The 19,492-nt window shown below is 39.5% G+C and overlaps 1 protein-coding gene across 4 annotated transcripts; it reads right to left on the bottom strand.

Moving 5' to 3' along the window:
• Window positions 1-5,213: 5,213 nt before the first annotated feature.
• On the bottom strand, window positions 5,214-18,547 carry SAMD9L (sterile alpha motif domain containing 9 like). Of its 4 annotated transcripts, none has more exons than XM_012450809.3 (3): window positions 18,457-18,547; window positions 16,132-16,233; window positions 5,214-10,324 (listed from the first exon to the last, which is right to left on the bottom strand). In XM_012450809.3, the coding sequence occupies exon 3, from the start codon at window positions 10,302-10,304 to the stop codon at window positions 5,547-5,549; it is 4,758 nt and encodes a 1,585-aa protein (XP_012306232.2). In that variant the 5' UTR covers window positions 10,305-10,324; window positions 16,132-16,233; window positions 18,457-18,547; the 3' UTR covers window positions 5,214-5,546. The 4 variants fall into 4 exon arrangements, with proteins under 4 accessions (XP_012306232.2, XP_012306233.2, XP_012306234.2 ...); XM_012450810.3 differs by having other exon boundaries at window positions 5,214-10,320; XM_012450811.3 differs by lacking the exon at window positions 16,132-16,233.
• Between the last annotated feature and the right edge of the window lie 945 nt (window positions 18,548-19,492).

Here is a 19,492-nt window from a genome sequence, read left to right as displayed (position 1 = left end):
AATACTTTATTCTGAAATGAGGAGTTGAACTTGTGAAAGAAAAATAAATCTTGGAAATCACTATGTTAAAGGGAAAAGTCAAGCTAGGAATGGCTTGGGGAAAACCTGCTTCTTATTCTATTCAAAATCATCCCTCTCCTCACTGAGATAAATGCATATTTGATTGCCTTCTTTGGAAAAGGTAATCAGAAACTCAAAAGAATGCAACTGTCTCTTACTTACCCGTAACCTGGAAGCACCCTCCCTGCTTGATTTGCTCCTCCTTTCTGGACAGTACCAATGTACATCTTACATATATTGATTGATGTCTCATGTCTCCCTAAAATATATAAAACAAGCTATGCGCGGACCACCTTGGGCACATGTCATTAGGACCTCCTGAGGCTGTGTCATAGGTGTGCATCTTCTACTTTGGCAAAATAAACTTTCTAAATTAACTGAGACCTGTCTCAGATATTTGGGACTCACATTTTGGCAACCATGGAGAGATCCTGAGTGGAGATGCCCTAACTTGACAAATCTATCAGTGCTTGGTACCAGCATGAGCTAACTCTATGGCTCAAGCCAATAGGACAATTTGCTGAGGTCTGGGAGTACCCACTCCTAGATCCCTGATCTCCCAAAATTTGGTCAAGATCTAAAGTTTATTTTGCTGTACAATTCCCTTTTTTGGAGTTTTACTTGCTTCCAACAAGGAAGACAAGATTTTCTGTTTCCATGATAATGGAAGACAGAACTCCTTTATGATGTTTGAGGTCACTCCAGCAGAAAAGATGAGTTCCAGGTTTTTTTTGTTTTTGTTTTTGTTTTTCCTACTCCTATGATAGTAGAAAGCAGTCTTGGCTTAAGTTTAACAAGCAGCTGTTCTTTTTTTTTTTTTTCTTTGAGTCTTGCTCTGTTGCCCAGGCTGGAGTGCAGTGGTGTGATCTCAGGCTCCCTGCAACCTCTGCTTCCCAGGTTCATGCTATTCTCCTGCCTCAGACTCCCAAGTAGCTAGGACTATAGGCACACACCACCAAGTCCAGCTAATTTTTATATTTTTAGTAGAGATGGGGTTTTACCATGTCCGCCAGGCTGTTCTCAAACTCCTGAACTCAGGTGATATGCCCACTTTGGCCTCCCAAAGTGCTGGGATGATAGGCCTGAGCCATTGCACCTGGCCAGCCAGCTGTTCTTAATTTCTCCTTACCATTAGAGTGCTCAGTGATCAACTCTACCTGACTTGGGCAAATCCAAGTGAAAATTTCAAATTATGGGTAACAAAGCCTCTTTAATTTGGCCAAAATTCCTCATAGTGAAGAGGGAGACCCAGGCATCTCAGAGCAACTTCTCCTTTGACTATCACACTGCATTTCAATAGAAGAAAAGGTTGACCGACTGGCGCCTCTGGTTTCACCTTTCTGTAGGTGGCAGGCTGGGCCTTGGGGAAACTCTCCAGAAGGCATTATTTTTACTTAAAACAAGATCAAACCAGAAGCCTTTTCACATATGAGTCCTAAAACTGAAAACCAGAACCCTTTCATATGTGATTCCTGAAACTGTAAACTAAAACCTTTTCACATGTGAGTCCTAAAACTATGAACCTAAACCTTTTCATATGTAATTCCTGAAGCTGTAAACCGAGACCCTTTTCATATGTGATTTCTAAAGCTATGAACCTAAGATTCTTTCACCTGTAATATCTAAAGTATAAGTCTATATAAAGGCAGAACCTCCCTTTGTTAGATGAGCTGGGTTTTGGACAAATTACTGCCCAGTCTCCTGGCTGTAATAATAACGATAAATCCTTCTTCCTCCTGTATTTGGTGTTCAAGAGATACGTTTCCTATGGCCGCTCCTGCTACAATAGCAGCAAAAGAGGAAAAACTCCCCAAAATCCTTGTGCTTAGTTTCTGTGTGTGCTTCTCATCTTAAAAACAACAGCAGCAACAACAAAGCACACACAGACAACAAATGTTCTCATTTACTTTTCTTCCATCCTCTGTCTTCTTTCCCCTTTGCCACCTGCAGTACTAAAAAATGTAGTTTCAAAGATTATAGTTCATCTGTTGTTGGATTCTAGTCCTGCCTAGTGTTTTTCAATTTTTATTATTTTTTATAATTTGAACTAAATTCTATTTTTTCTTGACTGTAAGTCTTCAAAATAATGTTTTCATGTTTTTCTCTTTCTTTTTCCCACCATTTTTTTCTCATTTGGAGTCACTGAAAACTAAGCTGTGCTTTTGTAAGGCCCTGTGAACTGAAGCTAGATAATTTAAACTTCAGAAGAAAATGCAGCAACCTATTTACATACGTAAGTCACTTTCACACCCGCCTTCTGATATGTGGGCTTCAGAGTAATGTGGCCTGTATCAATTTACCAGAACTGGTTTTGTTTGTTTGTTTGTTTTGTTTTTCTCCCTCCCTCTGTTTTCTCTGCATAGGACATGAGAGTTCTCAACTTTTTCAAAATGAGCTTTTCTACTAATTCGGGACCTAACTATCTAGGAATAAACCATCTTAGCCATGAGAGACCACATGAAACCTGAGACCAGAGACTCATTTTCTTCTAAAATGCTTTTTCCAAAGGATTTTTAAAAAGAAAAGGAGGAAAATGTAAAAGGAACATAAATCTTGGGGCTCCCAAATTTACTAAACTAAAGGGAAAAGTCAAGCTGGGAGCTGTTTAGGGCAAACCTGGTTCCCATTCTATTCAAAGTCATGCCTCTGCTCACTGAGGAAAATGCATATCTGATTGCCTTCTTTGGAAAGGTTAATCAGAAACTCAAAAGAATGCAACTGTTTGTCTCTTACCTACCTGTAACCTGGAAGCCTCCTCCGTGCTTGAGTTGACCCTCCCTCCTTTCTGGAGGGAACCAATGTACATCTTACATATATTGACTGATGTCTCATGTCTCCTTAAAATATATAAAACCAAGCTGTGTGCCTTGGGAACATGTCATGAGGACCTTCTGAGGCTGTGCCATGGGTGCACATCATCAATGTTGGCAAAATGAACTTTCTAAATTAACTGAGACCTGTCTCAGATTTGTGCGGTTCATATGCTTCTCCGCATAGTAATGTAAGACCTTGCCCTCATTGAGGGTGGGGTGACATTCTGCATATTACATTCTATTTCTTAACAGGAAGAATGTAATTCTTTCTGGAGACCACAAAGGGTTTGCATCCTACCCTCTGAGTCAGGCATTCATGTTTAGGGGTAGTTTCATTCAGGAGAATGAGCAAAGATCACTTTATAGCATGGCTGTTGAAATGGGAGCTAGGTAGAAAGAAGCCCTCCAAGATAACCTGGTAGTGGTGAGGGACTATGTTAAAGAAACGTCTCTTCCCAGGTCCGCTAGAGGAGGGGTTTCAAATGCAGAAATTTCCCATCTCCACGCCTCCATTCGGAGACCAGAGGGGTTTCAAATGTAAAATTCTTTGTCTAGTTTTCCCACATGTGGGCCAGGTAGGGAAAGTCAAGTGGGGCTCTTATGTCCCAAATTCCTGCTGAAAGCTCTGGGAGGAGAGCGCTCTGTAACTCAGGGTTGTAGACCAAGTAACCAATCTGGTATTAGAGTCAAAGATCAATCACTCCAGAGGAAGTTTGAAAGAACTCCTCTCATTGGATGAGAACATGAATGGGGAGGGAATAACTCAAGGGTTAAAACTTCAGTTGCTCCTATCTAAATGTATTTCCTGCTCTAGGTTCCCCATCTGCAACCGCGTAGGAGCTGTCTTCTCTCTCTTTCTCTCTCTCTCTGTCTAATAAGTTACTCTTCTGCAAAACTCTTTGGGTCCATTATTTATTCAAATGGTAAACTCATCACGCCTCTGGGGCCCCTTTCCCCATTCTTCAGGGTTAGAGAGGCCAAGAACCTACAACCTCTGGTAGCTAAGTACACTCCCTTGGTTACGGTGGGGCCAGAATTATTAACTCGGAAGATAGTTATGGTTAGCAGGAATATTTAGTAGTTTTTCCTCCTTTCATTTTAATTTTTTTCCTCTGTGTCAAGCCTTTAGTTATGTCTCACTAAACGTTATAGTCCAGTTTTAGGGAAGTTTAAAAGAAATAAGGATCAGGACTATGTCCACAGGCCTATGAACACTTTGGAGAATACAACCACTTGGGAGATCCTGTTACTGTATGGACTAGTGGACTGCAGAAGAGAGAGGCAGCTGTTTGTAGGAGGAGCAGCAGCAGACACAGCTTTCAGAAACAGGGACATGCTCTGGACCATGTGAGCATTGCCCAGATGCGTAGAAATAGAGGCCAAAAGAACCCCGATAGAGCATAGACTTCTTGATGACAAGAAGAATTGGGTTTGCAGTTTGGAACATCTAAGTTACATTACAAAGAGATATAAAGATGTGGATAAATAAACATATTTGTTATTTTAATATTCAATTTGATCTATATTAGGCTATGTTTCACTTTATAGGCAATGGGTAGCTCTTAAATTCTAAGCTCTAGAATGGTGCTTGAGACTTTTCTGTTGTGAGTCTGAAAATGAGCTTCTGGGATGGCATTCCTTGGCGCTGAAAAGTTGAGAAAACATGTTACCATGAGGAAGCCATCTAATCAGGCAGAGATGATGGTGATCATGGAAGACTTCCCGGTGGAGGTGACTCTTAAACTCAGTTGTGAACGACAAATCAGAATAGAAGGAAAGAGAATGTTACATAGACACAGGGCAATCTCAGCAGAGAGAACAGCATGTTTATAGCACAGGTTGAGAAGTAAAGGGAACAAAGAGGGTAATGAGTGGCAAAAAAAAAAAAAAAAAAAAAGCCAGGGGAGATGAGATCTAAGGAACAGGTGGAGATAAGGCTGTGCTGACAGGCGACAAGAATGGCTAAAGGAAGACATTCATCTGTGAATGGGAACAAGAGAATGGAGAGAGTTCAAGTTTATGATTGTTTTTGAACTCTTCTCTCTGCTGAAGCAATGAGTTGGGAGAACGGCAAGCGGTACAAGGAGTGAGTGTGTGTGTGTGTGTGTGTGTGTGTGTGTGTGTGTGTGTGTGAGAGAGAGAGAGAGTTGGCAGGGGGTTATGTGGAGGATGAGGAACAACATATTTACCTTCCACATAAGTTTTTATTGATACCAAGTTAAGTGAAACTCTGGTGTGGATCTGTGGGTTTGAGTTCAATAAGCTTTCTCTTTTACATTCATCTTATTTAAATCTTCGCTGTCACAGTGAAGAAATAATTCAGAAAACATATAAAAGCAATTGAATTTAACACAGATTTTATTGATCTATAATCAGTTATAATGTGACTAGTGGATAACATATTAATTATTAATTATTTGAGAAACATATTAATTATTTGAGCCCAAAAATGCATATTTAAAACATTAAATAATTGACTCTCCTGTATGCCAAGTTTTGCATGTAGGCCCATTTCATATCTTAAAAAGGCTAATAATTCATTCAGGGAGGCAAAAGCAAAATCTGTGATTAGAGGTAAGCCAATAATGTCATCAAAGTGCCATGAGAATAGAGAGAGGAAAAAAATCATAAAGATATAAATAAACATATTTGAACTACAGGTGATGTATCTTCTTAAATTACTTGTATATCATATGCCAGAGGGCCTTCAATGGAAAATCCTAGGTAGAAAGATACTCTTTCTATGTTCCCACCACTTCTGAGTGGACCTGAATAAACAGATATTACTGGTATTTTAATTTTTTCCTCTGTTCCATATTCTATAGAGATTAGCTTGCCTTCAGCCTGACCAGTTAGACGACGCAGGAGGTCTTTGACTTCTTTTTTTTTCCACACATCCCCACTCTGCCAGAGGGAATTTGTATTGTGTACCTTATCAAAGTACAGCTCTATTTCGGCCTTGTGAACAATACTGTTGAGACCCTTCCTTTTGCCCAGATAGAAAAGCGTGCTTGCCTGCTTGGACCTGCACATGCGCTTGTACTGTCCCCTGAAGGATCTATTTAAGGATGAAACATACTTTTCTATTAGTTTGGAATCCTGATCTAGCTCTTGATTTTCTGGCCAGAACAGGAGGCAGGCCAAGAAATAAGGGTTTGGATACTGATGACTTAGTCCTACAAATTGCAAGACCTCTCGGAGTTGTTTTTTTAGCATGTTAAGTGGTTGAATGGACTTGGAGTTGGGCTTTAGACAACTGAGGATAATGTTGGCCAAAATAGAATTTTGTTTCTCATTTGTCATGCTTTTTTTTGAGTTTTGACGCAGTAGGAAGGCATATTCATTCACTATAATTTCCATGATGGTTGCAGCATCTTTGTATTTTGGATTAAGATATTCTAAGAGTCCAGCAAACCTATCTGCTCTCCGAGCTTCTAGGTTTTTCCTGCAATTCTCCTCCTGGAGTAATTGACTCCCTTTATTTTGTAATGGATCTGAATCCAAATGGCAGAAAAGTTCTGTGTATTTCCTGAAACAACGACTGACTTTCTTGCTTAACATGACGTCCACAATTTCTTTTTGGGCATATCTCATTTTCAGAAGAACCATATAATCAATAAAAAAGTCAAAGCACCGTTTCAGATCTGATTGCAAATGTTTTAGGTGAGATGTGAACTTGCTAAGAGCCAAATAATATTCATTTTTGGGATCAGGAGGAATGGTCCACCTTCCTGATAAAAATTGTACCATGTGGTTTTGGGATACTTCATTTTCTTTGTGGAAAAAGGGAGTGAGCTGAAGAATCTGGATAGTGTAAAGACCAACTTCTATTTCACCCAAGAAACAAGCGGTATTATACATGCCATATCTTCTCTGGGACTTCTGTGGTGACCAGGTCTCAGTTTCACAGTTTTTACTATCAGTTTGCCTTTGGGATTCTTTGAAAGCTCTTGAGGCTTTTTCAGCAGCTTCTAGGAGATGTGTTAGGTGGTTAACAGCAATGTTCCTACAGTTTTTGTTCTCATCCAACCACCATTTGATTTCACTTTTGTATACTTGACCAAGTGTATCTGAAATATAGGAATTTTCAGGTGCTTTCATTTTGGCCTGATGTGCCCAGTCCAGAGCAGTGTTAAAGTCCTTCTCTTTAATGTAGAAATGTCTTGCTAAGGCTTGACAAATGAATGCATTTTGTGGGAATCGTCTACTTCCTGCACTCAAGACCGTTTCAATGTCTTTGTTCTGTAAAGCTTCAATTAGCGGGGAAAACAAAGTGTCTGTCTCATCTCCATACTCCCTGCGCTGTCTTGTAACCAGAAGAGTTTGAACATCATGTTGAAATTTTTCTCTTCCTATTCCAGAATCATAGAATAAATTCTCTTCTAATACCTTCAATGCAATTTGACATTTATCCAAGTGATAGCTTCTTTCCAGTTCTTTTAGACAGTACACGGCAATCAGAGGGTGAATGATACGCACACCTGTGTATCTCCCATATTCTGATACTTCTGTTTTTATTAGAAGTGTAGAATAAGTTCCCATCTTGTCTTCCAGGCTTTCAGGTTCCCAGGGTGTACTAGTGTATATGATTCCCAAAAATATTTCACACTGTGAAACTGAGATTGTAGAATCAGTAACATAAGAGTTGAGTAAAGCTAGGAAGGAAATGAGTTGTACTTCCTTGCTGTCAACATCCTGTCCTTTTAGGATATTCCTGACTACATTTTCTATATATGTTTTATCAAAATTGCTTTTCATGATCATGAAGGAATAAAAGTTTTCACAATTCTTGTGCTGCTTTTCAATTTCCTTCAGTTTGGCCCCAAAAGCTCTTTGTTCCTTGGAAGAAAGTTGGTAATTTAGTGCAATACTGTCTGCTGATTTTGCACTTTCATCTGGATTCTGGGATCTCATGCAGTTTAAAATAATTACCAATGTATTTTCATATCGCAAATCCTTTTCTGCTAAAATGGAATGGATCACATTTTGTAGAATGTAGACATTTTCTTGTTCTTCAAAATCATCCACAAGGAGGAGCACAGGAATATAATCCTGATGGCTCTTTGCCTTATAGGTGACCAGATTGGTCACTTGCTCTCCAATTTCTACAAAATCAGTTGTTTTGTTTTTTAACACAGCACATCTGAACTTTTTCTTTAAGTCCCAGAGAACATGCATAGCCAGTGTGGTACCCCCACAGCCTGGATGATGATAAAGATTAATGATTTTTGCAAATACTGGTTTAGGAGACTCTGCCAGGCATTGTATTAACTCTTTAAGCTTTTCATAACTGTCCCTTTTCACAAAATCTGAAGAATAGTTTTCAGAAGAAAAATAGAAGTTCCACCATGATACTTTGCCACCTCGATAAAAGTGTTCTTCTTTAGATTTCCTAAACTCCAGGAATTTAGATTCGTCTTTCTCGATGTCTGTGTCTCTACACTCATTTTCACAGAGGATTTCCAGTGCAGTCAAGACATCCTCTTTCTTTTTCTCTAGGATAACTGAAGAAGATCCACGGGCGGGCAAAAACCTTCTTGATGACTGAGTCACCGATTTTAGTTTAAGGATAGTGCTATTTACCAATTCTATATTTAAAGTGGAAATACTGTGGTTTGTTAATTCATCTTCTATATTCATTCTTGTTTGTAGTAGATCCTTCCATCGTTGGTAAATATGTGAGCTTACAGAGATACACAACATATTTTCCATTCCTTTGAGAGCTTGATAGAAAGCCCAGAAAGTTTCAATGAGTGGATCTACTGGGCTTTCCACTGTAGAGAGTAATAGAAACACTACCAAAAATTTTCCTCTTGTCATTATATTTTCATCTGTGAGAAACAAAATCAGTTTCCTGACTTCTGAAGCTCTTTCTCTCTGCCATAAATGTGGTTCTAGAGGTTTATATGCCTCGCTTTTCAAATCTGATCTGCCATTGCAGAAAATCCAGCTGGGCTGCTGGTAAAGATTGAGAGCAGAAATCTTCTCCCTCATGCTCGTTGTCTTGTCTTCATACTGATTTGGAAAGTGAAGGTTTGCTACTCGGCTTTCTTTGTAAGCTTTGACCACTCCCTTGATCCGAGATTCAGGATCAAACTCCAACACAGCAAACCATTTAATTTCCTTTAAAAAATCTAAGTGCTTGATTTGGTTTGGATGGCATTTATTTGTTACGAGAATGTACCAGTCATAGTATGAATTATCTAGTGAGTCTCGGTTTCCTATGAGAAGTTTAATCAGCTTTAGTCCTTCACTCTCCTTCTTCATTGCCTTCATTCTGTACTCTTCTTCAGCCTCTTTCCTAGATGCTACCAGTGACTCTAAATTTTGTAAAAATGCTTTGAAATCTACATCCCGTTTGTTGGGATTGGCCAGGATATCCCTAGAGCTAGCCCCTTCTCTTACAAACAGTGAAGGATTTTGGTTTTGTTTCCATATTTTATCTGTACAACTTTGCATCTGAATGTAGAAATACTTATCTTTACATACAGAGTGTTTTGGACTAATATCGACTTCAATGACAAACCTGTCAGATGGTGTATTGTTCTGCAGAAGGACTTCCACAAACCTTGGCTCCCGAATACACTTCTTGGCTTCATTGATCTCACTTTCTTCAAAATACTTTTTGATCATTAGATTGAAGTGGTCAATGAAGGCATCCTTACTGGTGATATTCACACCAACAATTTCTCCGTGGGGTTTGTCCTTGACTCCAAAATGGATGGTGCCATTGGTGCGTGAATTCATACAAGCTGATGCAAATCGGAAGACTTCGTTGCTAAATTTCATCTTAATGTCCTCTTCTGTGGCTCTTTCTGTGTCGGTGAGAGCTTTGAACTCATGTATTGGGTCAATGAGATTGAGTGGTCCTGTTTCAGGTTGTAGGGTATAATGTTCTATGTAGCGTTGGCTGTCATGGAACTGATCAAAAGGATATGGCATGCAAGTCAATTGTTCAGGTTTTAGCTTATCCGTTTTCTTGTCTTTGGCATTTACTACTTCATCTAACACATTTTCTTTCATAAGAATTGATTCTTCTTCTTTGATATCTCTGACCTCTCTGGGATCATAATCAATATTGGATGACATTGAATTTTTTTCTTTCTTTTTGGTCTGTTTTGGCTTTTTATGGTGTTCTGTTTTGGAAGATTTTGAATGATTTAATTGTCCAGGATCAGGATTGTCACTTTCAGCGGATGTATTATTCAATTTGTTATATGAACGTTTTATCAGAAGTGCTGGACCCCGTGGTAGCCCCATCTCTATAAGGTCCTTCTCAGTTAATTCCTGCAGGACTAATCCTGTCACTTCTTCATTGAGCAGAATTTGCCCATATTTCTCATCAATCTTAAGGTCTTCAGTTACCCACTTTTTCACATGCTCTTTGGTCCAGTCTTTAATCATTTCAGGTCGAGTTACTTGTTTACTCATATCAAAGCTTCAACTTCTTCCTTAGAAAAAGTAATATAATAAGTATTTTAGAATTATACTTTATTATTGAAATCATATAGTCAATTATGTATACATTCTCATACAGAAGATACATATGTATATATATATATATAGATATGTATAATATTGCTCAGGGCTGACTCTCAAAACTGCTTGATACTTACTTTAGCTGTTTTACCCTCCTAATTCATATCCTTGCTTTTTTAGATGACTCTAATTGTAATTATGAAATAAGCTGTAGCTGCTAACTAGGTGAAACAACTTTTATCCTTATGATAATTCTCCCTTTTAGCTTAACGTGGTGAAAGTTGGGTTTTTGTAACTTAAAACCAGAATCATAAGTAACATAGAAATTGGTTCCCATAGCATACAGGAACACTGCAAACAAACTTTAAAATAATGAAACTGAATAGGTAGAGGTGAGTTGAGGAACAGGGATCCACAGATGGCTATCTTTGTTGCATAGTAACAAAGCAGTTGATTAAATAATCATCTGTTTTCTTTTGGAACTCAAGCTGTTAGGCCACAAGGCTAGGGGTGGGGGAAGCTGGCAGCAAAATGTCAAGATAATTGATTTGGTTGGCTAATTCTTGTGCTCTCAGAAGGCACCCAAAGAGACTAACTGTAGTTCAAGCTGGGCCTGCTGAAACTAAAAATAGTATAAGTTTTTAATTTTGTTATAGACTTTTTCACCTAAATTATTGATATGAGACTAATAAAGGTGATCCTACAATTATGTTCTCTGATGAATGGCAAGAGCTGCCTATTTTCGACTCCTAGAACGGGGGTTCTCAACCTCGGTTATACATTAGAATCACTTGGCGTTCCACATCTGAGACTGTGTTAGTTGTTGAGGAAGTGAGGGTGGTGTTTTCAGGCATTAGTTTAAAAGTCTGCCTTGCTGAATATATTGTGCAGACAAGACCAACAGCAGTGGTTCCCAACATGTGGTCACCAGACCAGCATCATCACTTAGAAGCTGTCTAGAAATGTAAATTCTCAGGCCCCACTTAGACCAACTGAATCAGAATTTAAAAGATAAATAAATTAATTGGTCTAAGTAAGCAGAAAAACCAGAAAGTGAGAATCTTTTAAGGACAGACAAAAAATATGAAGGATCAAATAAAACAAAAACACTAGAATAAACTATAAAGGGAGAAAATACAAGCATTTTAAACCAGGGGTCCCCAAACCCCATGACATGGACCAGTACCAGTCCCTAGCCTATTAGAAACTGGGCTGCACAGCAGGAGGTGAATGGTGGGTGAGCTGGCAAAGCTTCCTTCATCTGTATTTACAGTCACTCCCCATAGCTTGCATTACTGCCTGAGCACCACATCCTGTCAGATCAGTGGCGGCATTAGTTTCTCATAGGAGTGCAAACCCTGTTGTGAACTGTGCATTTGAGGGATCTAGGCTGCACACTTCTTATCAGAATCTAATTCCTGATGATCAGTCACCATGTCCCATCACCCTAGATGGGACCATCTAGTTGCAGGAAAACAAGCTCAGGGCTCCTACTAGTCTACATTATAGGGAGTTGCATAATAATTTCATTATACTTTATAATGTAGTAATAACAGAAATAAAGCACACACAAAATGTAATGCCCTTGAATCAACCCAAAACCATTCCCCACTACCCTGAGGAAAAGTTGTCTTCCATGAAACCGTCCTAGTTCCAGAAAGATTGGGGACCGCTGTTTTAAATGATTTGTAATTTTTAAGTTCCTTAAACCTAATGAATGCTATAAGTTAAAAAAAAAAATTAATGCACATCCAATCACAAAGTCTAGCCAAACTGCAAATTTTAAACATCTGTGCTTGGAGCTTCTTGGAAAAGTTCACCTTGAAGTTATGCATAAAGAATAAGCTAAACTGGGGCTTCAGCTTGCAGCCCTGTGATTGGCCACAGAGAAAACTTGAACTACCCACTTACGGTGCGAATACCATATTTGCACCAGAATGATTTACCCCGTCTATAGGCATGCAACCACTGAGTATAGCAGCTTCCACTTGCCTTGATTAAACTGTTTCAGGTTGTCTTAGTGCCTTGAATTCTCTTACTCTGGTTTCAGTCTGTGGGTCACAACTAGTCCTGAGCCAATTAGCAGAACTATCAGCAACTGGCACAATGAATGCTATAAATATATTTTAGATGATCGCTTCTGTTCCTCTGTAGTGTATACAGAAGTCACTTGTAGGTCTTAGGGGTCCCACAAGAATTAGCCCATATATTGTAACTAGAGGTAAGTGTTATTTATCTTAAATAGCGTCATCTGTTCATTCATTCAGCACATATTTAATGAGTACCTATTATGTACCAGGCATCATGCTGATGAAAAACAGTGATAATTAAAACAGATGTGAAGTTCTTTCATGATACTTATCATCCATTAAAGAAGATAAAAAATAAAATAAGTCACACATACACACATACTCAAAAAAGTTTATGCTGACAAAGTGTGGTAGTGCTTTTTGTTAGACACAAGAAGGGGTCTAGGCCTGAGATATGTGAGAGGGAAGAGAGTGAGAACATTGGGCAGGTGAAGTTAAAGGAACTGCTGGAGTCATGTGGGAGGCAAGTGAGGGAGAAAGCCTGGGTGACAGATTAGGGAGTAAGAAATGGTTTACCTGTCAGTCTACCTATTGCTCCACCTTTTGGTGGGCCTGCCAAAGGCTCCTCTAGGGGGTCCAAGGGGTATAACAAGGTGCTGTTCCAGCCACAGGTAGTTCCTACTCCTGCACCCAGAGCCAGGTCGCTCACTGGGCCTCCCATGGAGTACTCTGGGCAGAGGGAGCCTGGGAGCCTGGTAGGGTCATCCCTGATCTTCCCGTCTCCCCTGAAGAGGCCCTAAGTGTCATCTCAGGTAAGACCGAGGCAGGGGCCCTGCCTCACCTGTTTACAAGCGTTACGTAAAACCAATAGTATAAGCAGTAATTAATAAACGTATTTCTAATAAAAACCTTTTTGAAGTCATTACATATGAGATAACTACCATAGTATTTTAAACCTTACTCTTAAGATATTTCATACTTTGAAAATTTGCTGAATACTTACTTTTTATACATTTTTAGTCATTTTAATATTTTGTATTAAAATGTGGGAAGCTGAAGGGAAAACAACACTCATGTCCTCAGATACTATTTCTGTTCTAATTATTGCTAGCTCAATAGATACGTCATTTATCCTTCCAATACATTGGCCTCAATCGACTTTTATCTTGATATCAACCCATTTCTATTCCCATGGTCACATCCTTGACATTATCATTACTATTATGGGTTGAATTCTATCACCCCAAAATTCATGCTCTGAATTCCTAACCTCAGAATGTGACTTTATTTGGAGACAGGATTGTTGTAGATGTAATTAGTAGATGTGAAATTATTAGAGTGGACCCTAATCCAATATGAATGATGGTTTTGTAGAAAGGGGACACGTGGGCACAGAGGCTTGCTCACACACAGGGAGAACAGTGTGAAGACAAACGCAGAGATCAGTGTGATGTTTCCACAAGCCAAGAATCACCAGAGATTGCCAGCATGCTACTGCGAAAGGCATGGAAGAAGTTCTCCCTTGTAGCCCTCAGAAGGAACCCACCCTGCCAACACCTTGATCTTGGACTTCTAGTCTCCAGGATTCTGAGATAATACATTTCTGTTGTTGAAGTGACTCTTGGCTACTTTATTATGGCAGCCCTAGCCAACAAATGCAGTTACTGAGAACTGTAAGCCCTCTGTCTTCTCTGTTTCAAACACTTTCCTGTCCCCACTATTTCCTGCCCCTCAGGCTCACTGCCTTTAGTGCTCAAACACTACTAAATATTTCTTTAATGCCAACACCTTTGATCCATGGATTCTACTACTGTCTCACTTTTCCTCACTTCATTCGTGTTTCACTTTCCCTCTTTTACTGGCTTAATATTGTTCTGAATATTCATCATCATCACTTATGTTCTCCTCTGTGGTACAACTCATGTAGTTAAACTACAATGCTATTTATATCCACCACTCAGTCCCCAACAGCTTCTCAGAGCGTGGCCGGACAATGGTCCTCCATACCCTGACTGGAGCGTGCTGGATGATGACCCTTCACACCTTGACTGGAACATGGCTGGACAATGGTCCTCCACACCCTGATTGGAACATGGCTGGACAATGGCACTCTATACCCTAACTGATCTCGCCTTAATGCTCTCAGCTACCATGGTCTATTTCTCTGCTTTAGTGACTCTTATTCTCCTAAATGATCATTTCACTGTCTCTCCTCTCTCATCAAACCTACGACACCTCCTCACCATGATTACCTTGCTTCCTGTTTAAGCCATCAGAACTGAAGCAATCTGAAGACAGTTTCTCCAAACTTCTGAAACCACATCTACCCACCGACCTGCTTTCTTCACTTTTCTTGTGTTACTACATCACATGTTAGTATGATAACACATAACATCAAAATATTGGCTGAGTGAGGTGGCTCATGCCTATAATCCCAGCACTTTGGGAGGCTGAGGCGGGTAGATCACCTGAGGTCAGGAGTTCAAGGTGAAACCTTGTCTCTACTAAAAATGCAAAAATTAGCTGGGCATGGTAACAGGTGCTTCTAATCCCAGCTCCTTGGGAGGCTGAGGCAAAAGAATGGTTTGAACCCAGCAGGTGGAGGTTGCAGTGAGCCGAGATCATGCCACTGCCCTCTAGCCTGGGGGACGAGAAGAAGACTTCATTTAAAAAAAAAAAGGTCAAAATATTTTTTAGCAAGAATTCCACCATTTCTCACCCTTATGATGGTAGCTCAGAAGAGATGTAACAACTTGAAGCTATTATATATTTAATATTATTTTCATGTTAATTTTGCCATCTGTCAATTATAAGCATCTTATATGATTTATAATCTATATTTAGTTGGAGCTGTTATTTAATTCAGGTGACAATGATTTGGGCAATAAGGTTTTAACAATGCTTTGACATAACTTTTTGGCTCTTTCTGTGACTTCAACATTACATCCTAGGCTGTTGGCATAGTTTTAAACATAACATTCATGTTCAGCAAGAAGCTACATGGTGTGTATAAAGCGGGGGAAGTTGTGATCAGAAACATGATGTCATGATTAATTTTGTCTCCTCTCAGTGAGCCTGTTTTCCCACTTATAATATAGGACAATCAGACCAGAACTAGTGTTGTCTTAGTTGTTGCTTGTTTTTGTCCTGCTTTTCCAAAAGAAATGTACATGAAACTGCTGTATTTAACATGGGTGTAGCTGCTCTGGTTGGAGCTGGGGAGAAGACCTGCACTTATCTCCATTCTGTTCTGAGATCATTTTGAAACCCAGAGTTCTCTTTATTTGTACACTGGGCGCTCCCTATCAGTGGATACCACATCCGTGGATTCAACCAACTTCAGATTGAAAATACTTGGAAAAAAATTGCATCTGTACTGAACATGTACAGACTTGTTTTCGTTGTCACTATTCTCTAAACAATACCATATAACAACTGTGTAATATTACACTGTACTAGGTATTATAAGTAATCTAGAGATGACTCAAAGTACACGAAAGGATGTGTATAGGTTATAGGCAAATACTTTGCCATTTTATATTAGGGACTTGAGTATGCGTGGGGTTTGGCATCTGCACAGGTCCTGGAATGAATTCCCTGCAGACACTAAATTTCAGGATCTACTGCCTAAGGACTATTATTTTTCTCTCTGTAGAGACTAAGTAGGAAGAATCAAACTGGCCTGGTCTTGGCAAGCTCTGGTGCTCACCCTCTTTTTTAGGAGGCTGGGCCTCACTGGGGTCACTCACCTCACTGGGCTCACTCATTCACTTTCTGTGCCTCTAGGAAAGGATGCTGAGAATTCCAGCAGCAGACCAGCAGGCCCACCCCTGCTGTAACGCTCTGTGTAACTGAAACCACAAAGTTAAAGTTAGTTTCATTTTCTTGAAGTGCATGTTCAAGTTAGGTATTTTTACCCAGTTTCTATACAAGCTAGTTGTGAACAAAAATCTTTCATAAAATGAAGGCTAAACCTTGGAGGGCTTTGATCTTTAATTAAATGTAATTTATAGGACAGAGGATGGCATAGCTGCACACAGCTATAATTTTCTACACGGTTTTATATGCTTGGATTCCTGATCTTCTGGTCTACACTTTACCCAGGTTTTCTAGCCTCACTCCCAGAACCTTCCAACTCTAGAAATATGCTGCACCCTTGCCATGCTTCCTGGAAGATTTCTTTTTTAAAAATTCTGCAGTCAACACAAGTTACATCTAGTGATACTTATATAAAAGCAGTGATATTTCTTATTCCTTTTAAAATGGTCTCATAAGAAACAGCTTATGCACACTTGCAAATATATTCATTTTCAAAGTTTTGCTTTACTTTTTAGAATTAATTTTTAAAGATAGCCTTTAAACAGAGTTGACTAAAGGAGACTTTAATGATTAGAAACTTACTAGGACTTTTCTGAAAACTTCTATCTTTATATTAGAAACATGAAATAAGTCTTCACGAGGCTGTTTGATGTGGATCCCTTAGATTAGCTCCCCTTTTTGAGAATTTGCAAGAGTCACATTCCGGAAAGCAGCTATGAGGAAGCAGAGCTGGAGGTAGAACAGACCTGTTCCTTGTTCAGTTTGCCATAGGATATACTTGCTGAGAACGTATTGCATAAAACAATGATATCACAACCAATTAAAATGCAGTAGACCAGATTTCTGCTTAGGAAATGTTTATGGAACAGATTCTCCTTCTAACTTTCTACTATGAAACTGTTCAAACATACAGAAAACCAGAAAGAATAGTGAAAAGAATCCCCTCCTCCTAGGTAGTATCTCTTTGTATACTTAAATCCTTCTAAGAAAATAAATAAACCTCCAAAAATATGTGGCAGGTATACTTTATCTCTGTTCCAGCATTCCACGTTCAATGTAGAGCCAATCCTATGGGCTATATCTTCAAAATATGCCCAGAATTTGACCACCTGTCACCACTGCCACCTGGTCCAAGCCATCCTCATCTCTCTCCTGGATTATGGGAATAGCTCCCTCACCAGGTTCCCTCTTGCTGTTATTGATCCCTTCAGGGACCTCCCAGAAAAGGCAGCCAGAGTGACCCTGTTAAAATGTAAATAACATCATGCCAATGTTGTGTCCACCCCTGCTTGTAGCTTTCCATCTGACAAGGCCTCACACAATCTGGTACCCTGTTAAGCCTCTGATATTACGTCTTTTATTTTTCCCTCCCAAATCTGGCCCAGTCGCCTGACCTCCTCATTGTTTCCTGCAGGAGGCCCCTGTCCCTGTTTGCAGCCACTACACTTGCATTCTCTTCCTGGAATGTCCTTGGATACCAGCAGGGCTCACTCACTTTCTTGAGATCTTTTGTCAAATGTCACCTTCTCAGCCAGGCACTGTTTGGCCAGCCTACTGAAAACTTTATACTACCTCCCAACACTTCCTCTCTCTCTTCTGGCTTTATTTTTTATCTACTTAGGACTTAAAACAAGCAAATATTTTATATATTTTAACCTACTTACTTCATTTATTTTCTGTCCCACCCATTATTCTATGCATTCTAATGAGGACAAATTTTTTTACATTTTCTTCATTATCCTGCATTGCCAAGCACAAAATAGATTCTTAACAAAAATCTGTTAAATGAATAACATATTTCCTTAGAGTAGGTAAAAGTAATGAACATTTGAAAGCCCTCAAGCTAGCAATGTCTGTGAGTCAAAGGACTTCCTCACCTTTTTAGGGTAATTACTTCACTTGGCTGGAAGCCCAGATACAAATCTGGGGAAATCTCTTTACTGAGCTACCCTTAGGCCAAAACACTCCAGCTTCTATCATCTGGTCACAAAGAATGAAAAGGAAGCTTTTTTCAAAAGGAAAAGAAAATTAATAAATATGTTTTCTCCTGCAGTTTTTGTAGGTACCCTACTTTCATAATACACCTTGCCAGCTTTCTGCTGTGTCACTCACAGTGGCTGAATGAGGCCATTTCTCACAAAGCATTATTCCCTGGAGGAGGTCCCTTTTGACTCCAAGTCCCCAGTGTCTTAAGACCTCTGCTGTTTTCACCTGCAGCCTCTGCTGGGAAGCTGATCTTCTGGTAAGGGGCTTACCGCTTTCCACTGACAATCCACTCAGGTGAGATGCAATACCTTCTTTAAGCCAGAGTCCTCTTTCAGTAATTTAACCAGCCACTCTCTCTTGAAATCCTAAAGATGGAAAAAAGAGAGTCCAGATTTTTTATTTCATTTTAGCCAGTGCAATTTAAGACTATCTGGATATATGCTGTTGGAACTAAGTAACAATCAAAATTATCATGATTAGTGTGGACAAATTTTGTGACTGCCTTGATATAACACTTGCCTTTTTAGAGGCCCTCAGTGTCCTGTTTTGAAACAATTGTAAACACAGATTTTTTTAGCTACATTGATTACTGACAAAGGGGCTGCAGGTTGCCATCCTCAGCACTCCAGTTTTCTCTCTTTGCTGTTCAGCAAGAGGTACCAAATCAGCAAACTCTCAGGGGCAAGCACAGGTGCCCACCCCGTCTTTGAGAGGCCCTCAGCAACACCTCAGATATCCATGCCCTGGGGAGCTCTGCAGGATTCTTAGAAATGAAGTAGGGGAAAAACACTTCAGAATCCTGGCTGTAGCCCAGGAGAGCCACCCACACCCTCCTCCCATAGTCTGGCAAAGGGAGGCCACACAAGGAAGTCAGTTTCGTTTTCCTGAAGAGCACTTTGCATTTTTTGTTTGTTTGTTTTCAACCAGGTTGCCGTATAAAATGTATGTAGATGAAATGCTTTAATAGAAGAGTATTTAGCCTCTGCAGAGTATTACTTTTGATGAAATGTAAAGCTTTTGATAACATCTTACATTATGAAGAAAGAATTTTGCGTAATTTTACAAGATCACAGGTTCCTTTAGAGTCTTCTGTGCTTAAATTCCTGACCTGTTTGCATCATTACTCCATTCTGTTTTGCAAAGCCTGCCTGTCACAATCAGAAACACTCTCTCCATCCTAATTACACTTAATGGTATGTTTCTTTTTAGAAGAGGACTTATAAAGTTATTATCAGTTAAATATACTGACATGTATTTAATCCATTGATGTTTCTAATTACTTTAGTAGTTTTATAAGTAATGGTT

This window comes from Aotus nancymaae, unplaced genomic scaffold (genome assembly GCF_030222135.1).
Source record: "Aotus nancymaae isolate 86718 unplaced genomic scaffold, 86718_ANA_hifiasm-v0.15.2.pri h1tg000025l, whole genome shotgun sequence".
Taxonomy (NCBI): domain Eukaryota; kingdom Metazoa; phylum Chordata; class Mammalia; order Primates; family Aotidae; genus Aotus; species Aotus nancymaae.
Note: the sequence above shows the minus strand (reverse complement) of the source record. Positions and strands in the feature narration are given on the sequence as shown.

What these genes read in the sequence shown, in the direction of transcription:
- SAMD9L (XM_012450809.3), bottom strand. Translation starts at nt 10,304, where the DNA reads ATGAGTAAACAAGTAACTCGACCTGAAATGATTAAAGACTGGACCAAA.